Raw genomic sequence first — 17055 nt, 5'->3', positions numbered from 1 at the left:
CCAACTCTCTAGCCATTGGACCATGCTTGAAATTGTGGACTTTTGGTTTAGAGTAGGATATTTCCTGTGAGGCCTTGGTTGTGTTGTTACAAGAAAGTAAAGAAAATGTCTGTAGTTTTGAACAAGCATTGTATGTGGGTTGGGAGGAGGAGGAGCATCTTCTTACATTTGCCTAAACAAAGACTTGCAAAGGAGTGCTGGAATGATTTGTGTAGTGGGGGAGCGAAAGTGATTGAACCAAACTGTAAACCCTGTATATGAGGGAAACCACTTCAAGCTGGGGGGGGGCAGCAGCACTCCCATCACCCCTAGTTCCAGCAACTATGACTTGCATGTATGCAGCTAGAAAAGAGTTACATTGGTGTAGACAGAGAATTAGCCTGCCTGGAGAATATCCTAAATGGGTGATTCACTCAGAAGGGATGGGCATGTCTATTAGTACTTCATTGGCATTGAGCCTGTAGAAGTAGCTTATAAGAAAATTGTTTTACTGTATCACTAGATCTGTAGTATTCAGTTTGGAGTGGTTTTGTTTTGTTCGATATCCAAGTGAGACAGAGATCAACAGTGAATGATTCAGAGGTTCCCAGTCACCCCCAATAAGCTTTGAGTCTGGTTTAAGTCACTGAGGAGTGGGGAAGCTAATAGAGGTGGCAAGGAAATGTGTACTGTGGTCTTGTTGTGGTGAAGTAGCTCTATTTCTCGCAGCAGAAGTGACTGACCTGATAGTGCTGGAGTTGCTGGCCCTCTATTCAAATTGGATATCGACCCCTTGGTGGTCTTGCTGGTTACCTTAGATGCTGGATTTCCATGTAGTGTAGATTTTTCTGAAATCAGTACTGGTCCCTCCAAAGGACCCATCAGTTGGCAGAGCACCATAGGCGTTGGATCCTTCCCTGCAGAGAATGGAGGGAATTATCATGGGCTGCCCAGGCAATTGGCATCCACCTGGTGTGCTGGGCTAGAAAATGCCTGCACCTACAGGTGCACTGTCCTTACCAAATGTAATCCCTTTGCTTGCACGCCATAGTGAAATGAGTTCATGTCTAGAGTCCATCATGTCTCCACAATTGATGCAGTTGTGACAGCACCTGAGTAAAAATAACAGCACCTGAAAGCCCAGTTTTCTGAGTGTGCCTGGAAAGAACTGCAGGGTTCTCAGGGCTGGGGGGGGGCGTAAAATAAAATATGCAGTTAAGAGGTGTGATCTTATAATTTCACTCTAATAAAACTTATACATTAAAAACAAGCTGAACTTGCTAAACAGCAGTCTATTCAGAAATAAGGTAAGCTTCTAAATAAAGCACAGAAAGGACTTCTAAGTGGCATGAATTCATGGGTCACCAAGATCAATAATCGGGAAGATGACAGAGTTAAAAAGGCTTGTTTCATGTCTTTGCAGAACTGGGTCAGCTGATGTGTTCAGCATGTGTAGTACAGTACATGAGCTTTGGAGCCACAAGTATCTCCTGTGGATGCTGCTAATGTCCCTGTAAGTCACACAGTGTATAATGCATCCTGAAGGCGGATATGATAGAGGGAACCCCTTGCCAACACACTGAACGGGAAGCTGGAGTGAACATAGAGCACTGGTCACTACCAGCCGCACGATACCAGACCTAATGGACCCTGACCTGATCCACTAGAGAAAAGTGTCAGTTTTTTGTTTCTGAGAGTTTGGCTTTTTTTGGTGTGACAAGCCCTCAGGCAATAAAAGTGAGGTGTGAACGTAGTGAGAAAATTCTTCAGGAAGTTATGTTCTTGTGGCAGTATTGGTATGGCATAAAACACCTAAATGAGACCAAAGATAGATGTCAAACCCAATGGTGTTTGACTGTCTGACAAGGAGAGGTTATTTGCCTAGCTCAGTGATCAGAGAATCCCAAAAGAAGGACTCTGGAAGCAGGCAGGCAATCCTCATAATATGGAGCAGGTGGCCGTGTGCTAAAGGATAGCTCATATTTTAAAAAGGCAGCTCTGGAAAAGTGCATGTAGATCAGAAATGGCTAAGATGACTTGGCACAAGCTAGCGAACCAGCTCAGAAGATGAGATAACTTAGCAGTCAAAACATCGGGTTTGGATTTCCTGGAGATCAAGAGTCAAACCCTGACTTGAGTCCTCTAAGTGGTTTTCGCATAACTCCTTTACATAATAAAGGAGCAGATCCAAAATAGAAGAGTGTTGTAGGTCATAATTTAGGTGGTTTGTTATGGTTAATTGGGGTCTTGAATGACAGGAGGTGTTGTAACTCATAACTGAGATACAGTGGTGGAGTATGAGAGCTTAGTACTACAGTAGTCAGGGTGGTTGTTCAGGATAGAGGTCTCTTGGCAGAGCAGCATGGGGGGATGTTTACATGTGCTATTACTCCACTCCTGGGTCGTTTTTAACAAATGTACATTAGAACAAGTAATTTCAAGGATTGTCTCTGCTCAGTGGAAAGATACTAAGGCATACTTTCCAGTAAAGAAGTTGGCAAGCTGTTAAGAGAAAATGCACAAGCTTTCAGCTCTTTGTGCAGCTGCCGTGAAGAAAGTAACAAGGATGACACCTTGTATTCCCCTCTCAATACAATGTAAATCAAAGGGTTCCTAAATGTATTCACTGGAAAGAAGTGGGAGCTTGTCATTCCAGGTCTGGGGAAGATAAACTCTTACATCTTCTTGATTTTTTTTTTGATATTTTTTTTTTTTTTAATTTTGGTCAGAAGAAAACTTGTGAGACAGTTTCAGAACAAGGGAGCTATACAATGTTAAATGCATGGATTTGTATGCTTTCCATTTCTTCTAGGAGGCATTTAATGTTCAGTATGGAAATGTCTGTGGACTGATGACTGCAAACTGGGATTATCCTGTCACTAGGAGTAAAAAAAAAATATCCAGGTGGATTTTTATTGTGAATGTTGCCATGTGTGAATCAAGTTTTAGACCATCAAACTCTATTCCCTCTCCCCCCCCCCCCCGTATACAAACCTAGTCAATATTGTTATAACTTAAGATAGTTCTAATCTTAGAAGTGCCTCTTGTGGATCAAGGCCCTATTGCGCTAGACACTGTGTGAACATAACAAAAATCTGTATTCCCTTCCCTGAAGAATTAGAATCTAAACATAGGATGAGACAAATGAGGAGGACAAGGTAATAATTAAACAGTTATTTGTATAACAAGCAGCAGTCCTGACATTGAAGCGTTCTTGGGTGTTGCGATAGGGGTCATTGTGGAAGCTGCCTGTATTTTATTATTACAATACATGTTTGTTTGTGTTTGCTATATGGTTACAAGGGATGCTTTAAAGATAATGCAGGTGTCAATCTCTTTGAAGTTTTTAGCTCCACCATGCTGAATCCTGACTCATAACCTCAGGATCTGGAAAAAAAGAGGCTGGAAACTGTGAACAAAGAAGTTTGTTTGGGTGTGATAAATTGAGGGCCTGTGATGTGGAGGGGGAGAGATGGGGTCTGTGGAGAATCAGACTGAATCCCAGACCCAGAAACGGGGTGGAGGGGGAAGGCAGCTGAGCAGGCCTGCCTGAGTTTTAGGTATGTACAGACTGCTGATTGTGTTAAACCCTTTTCTCTTGGTAGGCTGTGTTCCTACTGTCGAGATTAAGCAATACTGTGCTTTGAAAAGATGGTTCTGGGATAAGGGGAGTCTTGCAGGGCAGCTGAATCTAGTCAGGCCTGCTGAGCAGTCACAGTTGGTTCCAGGAGGCTGTAGTTTAAGAGGGAAAATTGCTGGATTCTGTCCCAGAGGGAGGCAAGAGGCCTGTCACATAAGGTGATAAAAAAGTGTTCAGAGGTACCAGAGAGAGGGGGGTCAAACGTGAGTTTTAAGGAGGACAGTTTAGTGCCTTTGCAGGGTTTAGGGTTTTTTTTTGTTTTGTTTTGTTTTGTTGTTTTTTCTGTGTTTGGCAGATGTCATATTTTCTAGATGAGGTCACTAAACCATGGGTTACTTAAATGTTATGTCCTATAGGACATTCTCTGTTGCATTTATGCTTCTGGGATACTTTTGGAATTAGTAGTCTACTAGTTGCAGAAGATTGGAACATTTAGAGCTGTCTACTGATACAAGATGACAATACCACCGATTCTTTTTTCTATAGAAATGGTAGGATTATGATGTTAATAGGTTGCAGGATGACTCTGACTACTTCAGTTACAGTCAGCAGCACATAGTGTATCTGTACTGCATGGGATTGTGGATGACCAGGGATTGCTGAACCACTGGAAAAATAGAAACCCATAGGTCTTTCTGGAGTTCCGTATATGTTGCCAATGAGCAAGCAAAGAGCAGCACGCTTCAAATGCATCCAGCAAGCTCAAAGGCAAATTGCAGAGCAAAAATGTAGTATTCTTGCCAGTGCTCCTGCTGCTGTTGAAAGAGAAGCCTTTTGTTTGTTGCAAAGTTAACCCAAAAAACTTCCTGACCACCAGAACTTGATTGGTTCATTGCAGTGTGAACTTTGTCTGCTTTTCTCGGAGCTGCACACCTGCTCTGTATATGAATAATACAGCACACTTTATGCTTCTGTGAAGGAAAAGGTCCCTACATCAAAGTAAAATTTTGGTTCTCAGTTAAATCTTGAGCCCTTTCCTAACTATCATTTTAACATTCTCATCTTGTCAAATTCTTAACTGTCCCATATTGCCAACTCTGGCTGTTCAAAAATCAAGAGATTTTTCTTAAATTCTATTATTTTTGAAGTCTCATGATTTTCATTTACAGTCTGTTTTGGGGCCTGTAAGAGGGCCCCTTTCTAAGCTTTACTCCAGTGTTAAAGGCTGGAAAGTTACTTATTTACTTGCAAGTGAAAGCTGAGATTCTCATGCAGTCAGAGGACTTCAGGTGCGGGGCTTTGAGAAAAACAATCCCAATATTGTGAGTTGTGATAGAATTGCAAGAGCCAGCAACGCCATGTAAGAGAGCTATCCAGTGGAAGAAAAAAGTTAGTGACTTTACTTTTCTAATTCACGAATTTGAATGTATTTAATTTCAGATTTGGTGGAGTTAGTTTTAAGAATGAGAATGAAATATAATTTATTTGTGTAATTATAGAGTATTTGTTTCCACCTCTTTGTGTTTGCAAAATATTCTGCAACAACACAAGAATAACAATCATATCTGTAGATTGACTCTTTCAGGCAGCTACTATGACAACCTTGGTATCTGACAGAAGGATGACTAGAAAAGGTCTCTTCTTTGTTTTGATCCTTGAAGCAATATTTAGTTCACACTGTTTACATTAAAAAAGGGAAAGGAGTACTTGTGGCACCTTAGCGACTAACAAATTTATTGAGCATAAGCTTTCGTGAGCTACAGCTCACTTCATCGGATGCGAGCTGTAGCTCATGAAAGCTTATGCTCTAATAAATTTGTTAGTCTCTAAGGTGCCACAAGTACTCCTTTTCTTTTTGCGAATACAGACTAACACGGCTGATACTCTGAAAACTATTTACATTGTAATGTGTCTCTCTGCAGTCAGTTACATCTGTTTCAATTTAACATAAGACTGTTGCTATGGAGATGGTGTGTTGAATAGAAATAGGTCATGTCGGTGCCATTTTCAGTGTATTTATAGAAAAGAAAGGGCTAGCTGGGGAGAGGTCTGGCTCAAGTGAAGGAAGAAGGTGCATTTATCTAAACACCTTTGATTGATTTGGGTGGAGGCTTGTTTTAAATATAGGGACCACATGTACAACTGTAGCCTGTTAAAAATTCCCCGAATCCTCCAGGAAAGGAGGGTTGCATATGTATGTGTGAGAGAGACAGGACAGGATCTTTATGCTCAATGGAATACACCCTTTAAGTAAGGAAATCGCTTGCAGAACAGGTGAAATAATAATATTCCAGGGCTGTGTATCCTTAATCTCTCTATCTGAAAAGCTGTCTCTGACTTGAATCACCAAGCCTTGTCACTGCACTACATTAATCTATTTGGGACTCTGACCTAGGGCAGGACCTTGATGGGAGCTGATAATAACCATTCAAATTGACCTACATATGGTAGCCACAGTGCAGTCGTAATAAACATTGATTCTAGCAGCCTGGACTGTGCAAGTGAAATTGAGCACACAGGGCTGCTACGATTACTGACGCCTATGAGAGATGAACCTTCCATGTTTGTGCAGAATGACCTGAATATCTCATAGCCCAGTGGTTAGGCATGTACCTGTGAGGTGGCAGATCCCTGTTCAAATCCCTTCTACCCCTCAAGTGGAGGAGGGACTTGAACTAGGGCTGCCGCACATCCCAGGTGGGTACCCTAACCACTGGGGCTATGAGATATTCTGCCCGTCTCCTCTCACCCATGCTTATGTATAGGGGCCTGATCTAGTAGGCAAGCTCTGAACATGCTTGTTGGGTCGGCAGGTGACTTAAAGAAGCACCTATCTTTCCTGCAGTTGATGCATAGCTCTGGGGCTGAGAGAGTAAATAGGACTCATTGACCTGGAGCAGCGAACTGCAGCCAGTGGGAGCTGCGATCGGCTGAACCTGAGAACATGGCAGGTAAACAAACTGGCCTGGACTGCCAGGGGGCTTACCCTGGTCTAGCTTAGGTGGGTCATTTCCTAGCATGCTGTCTTTTGTGAATCCTATTCTGAGGTGCTTATCTCTCCCCATTCGTTGTATAGGGAGCCAAGGCACCTAAGTCAGGCTTCAGGAATTCCAGTGATTTTTCTAGGTGCCTAATAGTTAGGCATGGCAATGCTCAGCATCACCTCAGCTAAGCTGCTTTGTGAATCCAGCCCAAAGTCTCTCTCTAAGGTTTTAGCACAATGATTTAAATACTTTCCAATTCAAAAAAAGGAGCTTAGATACTGGCATCCAAATGAGATTGAACCATGAACTCCATGTAGCCTCATGGGATGGTTCGTGGAAGATGGATTCAACTAGAGCAGGGGTAGCTGAGCTGCATGTGGCTCTTCACAATAAAACTGTGGCTCATGGAGTGGCCCCTTCCCCGCTCCCCCATTCTCCACCTACCAGACTGGCATGAGCAGGGGGGAGGGAGACTTGGCTTTGCACCCTATGGCAGGACTAGAGGCTTCTGCCAGAGACTGGTGCCTGCTGGGGGGTGAGGGGGAGAGGGGGCACAATTTTCAAGGTTCAGCTCCCCCCTCCACTCCCCCTCAGCAGCTTGAGTCATGTCCCCCCCAGGCATGTCCAGCCTCTAACCCAGAGGCTCCTCCCTACAGCTCCCAGGTTTTTTCACTGCATCTCCCCACAGCTGCAGCTTCCAGCTTGCGGGCTCCAGCAGCTGCTGTGCAGGGAGGGGGCCCAGCAGCACCAGGCGACTGAGCAGGGCCTGCAAATCCTGGCAAAAATCCCACACATAGCCTTTGGCTACTGCCCAGCGGAGAGGGAGGTCTTTGGGCTTCAGCAGGAGCAGGGCTGAAGCTGCAAGCCCTGGCAGGCCTGCTCCAGGTCTTGAGCTTCTGAAGATTGTTATATGCGGCTTGGAGGGTCAGTAAGTTTGACCACCCCTAAACTAGAATTTGTGATGAAATGAAAAATTCAGCCTCACTTGCAAACTGATCTACAGAACAGATTCAAGAACAAAGTCCTGAGAAATGAGATTTCAGAAAGCAAACCTAGGTTACTCAGTTACGTGTTACTATCCATAAAGCAATTTACCAGATTTTATTTGAAGGGATGCTATCAGCCAAAATTTGGGGCAAATGAGTTTTCTAAAACTGTTACAAACCCAAGACGAATAAAAATGTTTTCATGATCATTTAAAGAAACCCAAGGGAAATGTTTGTTTTTCAAACAAACTTTCCCCTGCAATGTATCCAGCCCTGGCAGTACAGCACTTCTTCTAATCCCTAACCTGCCTAAGGAGAATGGATCACTAGACAATATCGCCAAAGGCCAGAATAATCTGCTGGCTTTTGCTGACTTGTCCCACGGAAGTCAGTGAAGCTATTGGTGGAATAAGGGACTCACAAACTGTTCTGGAAAAGTAAATAGGACTCTGAGAAATTTCATTTTTAATCGAAGGTGGCAGTAGCTGACTATGCCTCAGTTCCGCAAATTGCTTCATGGATGTGGGAGAAATTGTAGGAGTGAGTTTGTTGTTAATGATTCTCCTTGCAGTATGATTAAATTGTGTCCTCCTGTCTACACAATTTCATGAGAGGAGTGTACTGTACCCTTACTGTAGTTTCTTAGAGATTTTAGTTCTACAGCAGAGACTATGGGGAATGTAAATATTCAGGTGATTGAACCAACCATATAAAGTATTCTACTGTTCAGCCTTCCTAAAACAACATCCTTATAGTTATCAAAATAGTTGTCCTGTTTTCAGAGCTGTTATCCACTAAAACTGCTTGAATAAACATTTCAATAAAAGTGACTTTTCTTAGTCTTTATTTTATTTTTTTTAAAGAGAGAATAATTTTGCTAATAGAGAATCTGTGGTCTATATTGCAGATTAAAGAGTGAATCAAAGTGAAATGGTTGATATCTTATTTAATTATCCCTTCTGGACCTATTGTTCAGAAGCATATGTTCTGTTTTTGCAGACTGAATCTGTCACCCAGTCTATGGAACACATGTCTAGATCTGAAGCATGAGAATGTCAGGCATTATGAAAGCAATTAAGCTCCCTAGTAGTATGAGAAGGTTTGCAGTATTAAATGATGGGGGTTGTAGATCCTCATGGTGGACATCATGGTGTCATTTGAAAACAGGTCCCCAGCGTTCCACAAGGCCCAAGGTTGGAAGGTGTTGAAATACACCCTGCTGTCTGACACCCTAAGAGCTCAGGGCTATGAGGTCAAGATCCGCACCCTAGTCGTGAGAGCCTTGGGAATGTGGGACCCCCACAATGAGCCGGTGCTGAGAGCATGCGGAGTCGGTCGGCACTACGGCAGGCTCATGAGATGGCTCATGGTGTCTGACACCAACAGGTGGTTCAGAGACATTTGCACGGAGCACATCATGGGACACCGACAGTACTAGGACAAGTAAACAAAACCGCTGGTCAGGGAAATAACCCACTTCCTCCCTTCCCTGATGAACCAATGGACACACCCCATCCATGTACCTATTCGCTACACCAACGCTGACTTGGACTCTAAATACATTATATGGGTGGCATACCCAAGATCACTTATTCACTGACTCTTTAAAAAACTCCCACACCCCAATCTGGGTCTGTGCTGGTTATGTATTATGTATGTATCTTGTGAACCTTGTAACTGATATTTGTAATCTCTCATAACTCAAGCCTGACCCCAGATGTACAGTACCTTCCTCCTTAACTTGTGTACATTTGATTTTAAACATTAGCTTTAATACATTTTTTAAGTCTGTTCTCTTATCAAATTAGCCTTTGTGCTGATCAGAATTAGAGCAATTAAAAGCTTTAAAGCATTCTGAGAAGTTTGAAATGCATATAACGTTTTTCTTTTTGGAAAGAGAAGCTTAATGCATATTAGTTGATAATGTCAATAAATGATTGACTTAATTGTTATTTGGAAACTAATCTGGAGGTTGTGGTATACCTAGTCTAGATCTGTTACCCTGTTTGTATACTTCATCTGTGTATCTTCTAAAAAATCTGATTGTTTGTTTGCAAAAACTGGCAGCCCTTTGGTGTTCAGTTCAGCACAACCAGAAACAGAAGAGAGACCTGCAGTGCTTTCGTGTGGAGAGACTTTTTCTTCTTTCTCTGTTACCATACACCATTCAGATTGAAAGCATGTTTTTGCTATTTGTGCATAAGGAAATGCTTCTTAGTCACTTGCAAGTTTTTGTTCTGGATAAGGACACAACAGTCCCCTACAGCCTTCATCTTTTTAAATCTAGCAGCTTCTTAAAAAAAGTCACAGTATGCACATTTCAGTTCCTGTGAAACTACTGAAGAGCTCTAAGTAAGGTTCTGTCAAGTTCTCTTGGCACGTGAATGTCCCTTTAACTTTCAGTAACCACCAGTTCTCAAATGGAGATAGTTGGGCTTCAATCTTCTATACTATGAGTCAAAGATCCAAAATTTAGGAGACAAGGAGAAAATGCAAAAAAGTTGCATACAATCAGTCTTTTTACTGAAATGTAGTCTGTAGCATGGGTTCTCAGACTCTTGTACTGGTGACCCCTTTCACACAGCAAGCCTCTGAGTGCGACCCTCCCCCCCCTTATAAATTAAAAACACTTTTTTAATGTATTTAACACCACTAGAAATGCTGGAGGCAAAGCGGGGTTTGGGGTGGAAGCTGACATCTCGTGTAATAACCTTATGACCCCCTGAGGGGTCCCAACCCCCAGTTTGAGAACCCCTGGTCTATAGTGTCAGTTTTGGAATTCACTCATTCTGATACTAGTAAATGAAACTACAGCCAGTCTGTGCTGGGGAAAGTGAGCTAGCGGTCTAAAGTGGAGGGTTTTCCTCCAATTGAGATAATTGGAATCCTCCATAAGGGAGTCACGAAGTTTAGTGAGAGGTTGAGTGTGCTATTATACTTCTCAGAAAGGGCAGGGCCTCTGATTGAGAACAGCACTAGCATGCCTGAGCTGCACTAGCGTGTCTGCTTCCTTTTTGCAGTTGTCAGACTGGGAGACGAGCACAAGCTCTTTGAGAGATGTGATTGCCTTCTGGGGTATGCATAACAGGCCAAATTTAAATGGAACCCACTCTGTGAGATAGAAAGCTTTGGTCTCCAGGCTGCTGAGAACCATCCTGGTCTCCTGCACTTAATGCAGACATCTTCTATTCCAGCATTTTGAAGGAAAGTGTTTCAGGCACCTGTGTGTGACCAATTCCTATCCACAGAGAGTTCTAGGCTTCTCTCTATGCCTGGAATTCGACCATGCTTCTGAGGCAGTGATTCTCAAACTTATTTGATCGTGTAATAGTTTACGCCCCCCATCCTCATGCCACACAAGTACATATAACGATTAAAAAAAAAACCAACATGCAACTCTCATTAAATATTAAAAACAGGAAGGCACTGATCCAAACAGAGCCAACAGTCTGTTGTAATAAGAGCAAAAGCAAAATAGCAATTGTGTCAATGCTTACAACTAAATCCCTGTTGTAACAAAGAGATTAACATACAGTGCAAGTTTAACAAATTCATCAAAATGCAGAGCAGCATCTAGAGTCAAATGCACAGCACCATCTGAGGACTTGATATGTCTGGAGAAAAGAACTTTGCTAGTTATTCATTGTTGTGGGTAAAATGCGCACAGTAAGTCCTCCCCAAAAGCTGCTCATGCCCCCCAGAATACATTCCATGCCCCCTGGGGAGCCTATCCCCAAGTTGGAGAACATCTGTTTGAGAAGTTCAAGTGCTCTTGTGCACAACTCAAGAATATTCCAAAGTTCCTCACTGGAGAGGTTCTGTCGTGTGGTGGGTTGATCTTGGGGCTGGAAGTCAGGAAATCCCAGTTCTGCCACTGACTCATTATATGGTTTAGGGCAAGATCTTTGGCCATGAACCTTGGGCTCAAACCCCACTTTTAGTTGGGGAAAACAATGTTATAAGTTTTTGTGAGGATTCATTTTTCTGGTGGTCTTGCAAGTGTAAGCAGTGTACCTTTGCAATGTATTAACCTCTTCCTTTTGCCAGACTGCCGTTTATTCCCTCTTCTGAAATTTCTATTTAAGCAATGCTGAGGAGGGGTCAGAACTGTAGAGCACATACGGTTGAAACATTTAACGTTTTCAAATACCTTTCCCTCCTCACTGCTAATCCCTATGGGTGCAAGTAGCATAAATGGCATCATCCTTCTCCCAGGAAGCTGCTGCTAGCTTTCAGATTGTACTGGTTCAGGCTGCTCATCCACCTAGTCCAGTACCTTGTCTCTGAGTGGGGGCAGTAGCACATCCTTCACAGGGAGTAACCCCAAGATGGACAATTCTAGAATAACCTGTTCATAAGGGAAGTTTCTCATTATTACTACCTAGGCCTTATATAGCGCTTTTCATTAGTAGATCTAAGAGAGCTTTACAAAGATCAGTATCATTATCGGAAACTAAGGAACAAAGTTTCAGAGTAGTAGCCCTGTTAGTCTGTGGCAGCAAAAAAAAAAAAAAAAAAGAGGAGTACTTGTGGAACCTTCGAGACTAGCAAATTTATTTGGACATAAGTTTTGTGGGCTAAAGCCCACTTCATCAGATGCATGCAGTGGAAAGATAGAAGGGGAGGGCTTCTGAATACCACTAGCAGTCACCTTCAGCCCGCAACTAAAACTCTCCAGCGCTTCATCAAGGATCTACAACCTATCCCGAAGGACGATCCCTCACTCTCACAGATCTTGGGACACAGGCCAGTCCTCGCTTACAGACAGCCCCCCAACCTGAAGCAAATACTCACCAGCAACCACACAACAAAAACACTAACCCAGGAACCTCTCCTTGCAACAAAGCCTATTGCCAACTGTGTCCACATATCTATTCAAGGGACACCATCATAGAATTGAATCACATCAGCCACACCATCAGAGGCTTGTTCACCTACACATCTACCAATGTGATGTATGCCGTCATGTGCCAGCAATGCCCCTCTGCCATGTACATTGGCCAAACTGGACAGTCTCTACGCAAAAAAAAATAAATGGACACAAATCAGACATCAAGAATTATAACATTCAAACATCAGTTGGAGAACACTTTAACCTCCCTGGTCACTCAATTACAGACCTAAAAGTGGCAATTCTTCAACAAAAAAACTTCAAAAACAGACTCCAATGAGAAATTGCAGAATTGGAATTAATTTGCAAACTGGACACCATTAAATTAGGCTTGAATAAAGACTGGCAGTGGATGGGTCATTACACAAAGTAAAAACTATTTCCCCATGCTAATTTTTCCTCTACTGTTACTCACACCTTCTTGTCAACTGTTTGAAATGGGCCATCTTGATTATCATTACAAAAGTTTTTTTTCTCCTGCTGATAGTAGCCCACCTTAATTGATTGGTCTCATTAGAGTTGGTATGGCAACACCCATTTTTTCATGTTCTGTGTGTGTGTATATTTATCTTCCAACTGTATTTTCCACTACATGCATCTGATAAAGTGGATTTTAGCCCACGAAAGCTTATGCCCAGATAAATTTGTTAGTCTCTAAGGTGCTACAAGTACTCCTTGTTCTTTTTTTTTTTTTTTTTTTTTTTTTTTAAGGAACAAAGGTGAAGTGATTTGATCAAGATCATCCAAGAGGCCAGTGGCAGAATAGAACCTGTTTCCTGAGCCCCAGTCCTTCGCTTACTCTAGGCAGTTGGTGGTTGCTTACATACTAAAGCATTGAGAGTTTTACATCATGATTTTCCTTATCCTAGTTAATATTACTGTGGATGTTCTTGTTCATATGCATATGTAATCTTTCTTTAAAAGCCTACTATGCCAACCCATTTTGGGGCAGGTCTGGGTTATTTCACTTAGCTCTGCTACTTGTACTTCCTGTGACCTAAACAGGCATTATCTTTTTGCCTCAACTTGCCACAAGGTGTTTTCATTGAAGTAGGCAGCAATAGCTTATATGTAAACTGTAAAACAACTCTTCTGTATGTATTGTTCATAGCTGCTTTTGAAGTAAGAACGATGTTATGATCCTTTAAACTATAACAACTACAGAAACAACTTACCATTCTGTTTAGAGCAACATTGCACACTAATGCAGTCATGAGGTGTTTGTATTTGGCAAAATAATGCCAATCTTAAAAACAGTTCCAAGATATTAAAATTGAGATTATTTTTGTGGTTCGTCTGTCTCCACCTATTGGAAGTTGATAGCAAATACTGCAGTTCCAGACTAATGAGTTTAATTAATTGGAAAGAAAATGACAAGTGTGCTAAATGGAAGTCTTGACCTTAATTGACGGAAGTCCTCAGGGTGTTGTTTAATTGTCCCAAAAATACTGATTCTAGAGTTAGAAGCTGCCAGACCAAACTGGTGAACAAGTTAAAAATAAACTCTTTAGCAGGGACAGGATATAGCATTGCATAGCACTGCAAAGAGATTGCTGTGATGCTTAGCTGAAATCTGATTTACCAGCATGATGTGCTCAAAAAAGTCTAAAATAGTCTATAAGACAACCTGTGTAAGCTTCACAAATAGTTTCAGGATGCAAAAATTACAACTGGAAATTGGTGAGAAGACAGAGCTGTCAGACATGAATAGCCTGCTCAAGGTTGTGTTTTCAGAAAGCGAGCTGCAGTTCATAACATCAGAGACTTGGGAAAACATTGGGCTTCTCTCAATCCCTCCAAAATCTGAAGCAGGTCAATATTAGTGAAAAGCAGTCATTAAAAGAACTTTGCAGATTCAGTCACTTCATTTCCCCTCTGCTATTCTCCATAATGAATTATTCCATACTTGCACTGGCTTTTGTTTGGTCATTAACACAGTAGACTAAACATATGGCTCTCATTTGATTAGAGATAATCTTCCACACAGTGGGTTTGGAGGCAGTAGACAGGTTTCTGAGCTGTGAGCTTAAAAATGAGGTGTAGTCACTTCTTCACTGTTGTCACATGGATGTTTCCCAGAATAGCCTCTGACTGGGAATTTAGAAGGCCTACAACAGTCTTTTTGATTCTACTTGGCCTGTTTTCAGGTTGCAGCTGCTCCCTGGTGGATGCCTGTTAAAGGAGCTAATTGGAGGCAACCTGAGGGACCAGATTCTAATATCTCAAAGAGGTGAGCCAGACATGACCTTTCAGTTTTAACTGTGGTATTTGCTTTGTGTCTGTACAAACTCAACACGTTTGATGGGAGGCATGGTTCGAGATGGGCTTCTTGCTGTGCTCTTTCTATTGCTTCTCAGTGTATAGACAGTATTTTTTTCCTGTTGCATATAATATTGTAATTGGGACTGCTTAAGCATTTGCTCTAGTTAAAGCATTAGCACTTGAAAGAACTAATAACCTCTGTCACGGTTTGATAAAATACACTAGCTGGGCACGTTGTATTGATTTGAAGCTTGATTGGACTTTAGGTGTCATGTTCACTTTTGATGGTCTGGGACCTGCCAACATGAGAGAGCACTGTGGCTGAGATCAGCAGAGGATGCTCTGGATTAATTTATGTCTTCCCAACCCTGCTGCGCCCCTTTCATCATAAAAGAGTTGCATGTAAGGTATCCTCTGAGTGTGCTCCATGGTTCAGGAATTCTGAGGCCATCTGTCTTACAGAGAACGGCTCAGGATGTTGGGGGGGGAGGAATAAAATTTTCAAAACTGCCTAAGCAATTTACGACCCTAATTCTCACTGAAAGTCAATGGGACTTAAATGACTTAGGAGGGTAGGCCCTTCTATATGTTTTATCCATGGGTTTGTTGAGGTGAGGGAAATGAGGGTACATTCTTCAGTGGTGGTCTTTGTGTAATGCTGCAGAGTGATACACTTATGTAGATGTAAATCTTGTTATTGTTAAGGAGCTTATGTTTGGTGTCCTTATGTATTGTTAAAGAAATGATGGTGAAACAGATGATGATGATCAGTAACTTCATGTTAAGAGCATGTTAAGTTTCAATCTCTCACGGATGTATTTAGGGGTATTTAAAAAAAAAAAGCAGATTTTTTTTTTAAGCCTATGTCTGGTAGAAGCTGATGTATTTAATCCCTTAAGGATGGGGCTGCATATCTTTAACATCCGTTGATGGCTGGTGCACATCATCAGCTCTCCAAGAGGGAATAAAGAGAAATTATCTGAAGCAAAAATAGAGGCAATGGTATCAAGAGACAAGAAAAAAATAATGAAGAGAGATTTAGGTCATAGCAGTTAACAGCTTTGGAAATGTGCTCTCTGAGCCTTACATTTTGTATGAGTTGGTTGTGAGCCTGGCCTAGTATAATGATCTTTATCTAACTCTTTCTTCAAACTTCCCATCACGCAGAAATAGTCTAAAAGGTAGAGAAAGAAACAAAGGATGAAGATTAATGGAGACTGGGAGACGTGAACTAGTGAAGTGGGAAAAGTGAAAGACCAATAGCTAATACAGTGAGTTGGAAGCCTTGAGCATTCAACTCTTGTACCAGAATCCCCTACTAGCAGGGTGGTAGCTCACTCTGCTAGAGGGTTTTGGCAGAAAAGGGGGGTGGGGGGGCAGGGATATTGTGACCAGGATAAATGAGACCTTCCGTCTCAGAGGGCTGAAACAGTCCCTTTTGGGTAGGAGGGGCTGGGAATGTGTGAGCAAGAGGGTGTGGGGATTAAAACAGGGAAAACATGGAAGTCATTTGTAAAAGTTTGTAGTAAAAAATCCTGCTTCCATTACCAAATTACTGCTGCTCCAAAATGGTGAGGTTTGAAGAGGCTTGAGGCTAAGTGAGGGGTTGGCCAGTATTCCCTCCTGCCATTACTTCTTACCCCCTCCCCCCCAAAAAAGTACATTTCTTTAACAGATTTGAGGAGGGGAGGGTAAGAAAATAGAAAATTATAATTAATAGCAAAACTGATATAAAAATAATCTAACTCTACAAACCTAAACTGTGCCCCATCCAGAGGCTGCTTTTCCTCTGACTCTGTTTTCTAATGAGTTACAGCATACCCTTAAAACTAGTGTGGAAATGTGGGTTAACGCTGCCACCTCAAAGGGTTTTTGGCCTGATCCTGTGAGGTGCTCATAAGCTATGTTCTCACTGAAGCCAATGGGGGTAGTTAGTAGCTACTAGTTCTACAGACCCCTTTCTAAATTGAGTCTGTGTGAGGACACAAATGGGCATGATGGAGGAAATGTAAGAGTGAACTGGATATGTGGGTAGAGTGCATAGCTGTGATGCATCATGCTGTTATGTACAAATTCCTCCCCCCCACCACCTCAATTCCTTATTCTGACTCTTGCTGTTCTTCACTTGGATGTGTTGCTCTTGATTAATGCCTTGCTCTGGTATTCACGTCAATAATTTCTTTGCTGTAAAACTAACCTGTGCACCCAGTTCAAACATAACTGAAGTCTAGCATGAAGGATAGAAACATTCCATGTAATGTCTTTAAATCATGACCTGGTCTGAGGGGGGTTTCATAAGGTGCTTGCACTCTTTCAGGGTATAGCTGTGAGGCTGGTTGACCATGCTGATGTCCTCATTCTGTGTCTTTTGTT

General features: G+C 42.1%; 1 protein-coding gene across 8 annotated transcripts in view; it reads left to right on the top strand.

The window, feature by feature from the left end:
• Positions 1–17055, top strand: part of SUMF1 (sulfatase modifying factor 1) — a 78772-nt gene that overhangs the window by 25316 nt on the left and 36401 nt on the right. For all 8 annotated transcript variants that reach the window (XR_006283010.1, XM_043519902.1, XM_043519900.1 and 5 more), the window contains one exon: positions 14568–14650. Coding sequence is in view for 7 of the 8 variants with exons in the window: in XM_043519902.1 (XP_043375837.1) it covers positions 14568–14650 (83 nt within the window). In the remaining variant the exon portion in view is untranslated. The remainder of the gene's footprint in view (positions 1–14567; positions 14651–17055) is intronic.

This window comes from Dermochelys coriacea, chromosome 7 (assembly GCF_009764565.3).
Source record: "Dermochelys coriacea isolate rDerCor1 chromosome 7, rDerCor1.pri.v4, whole genome shotgun sequence".
NCBI classification, from domain to species: domain Eukaryota; kingdom Metazoa; phylum Chordata; order Testudines; family Dermochelyidae; genus Dermochelys; species Dermochelys coriacea.
Note: the sequence above shows the minus strand (reverse complement) of the source record. Positions and strands in the feature narration are given on the sequence as shown.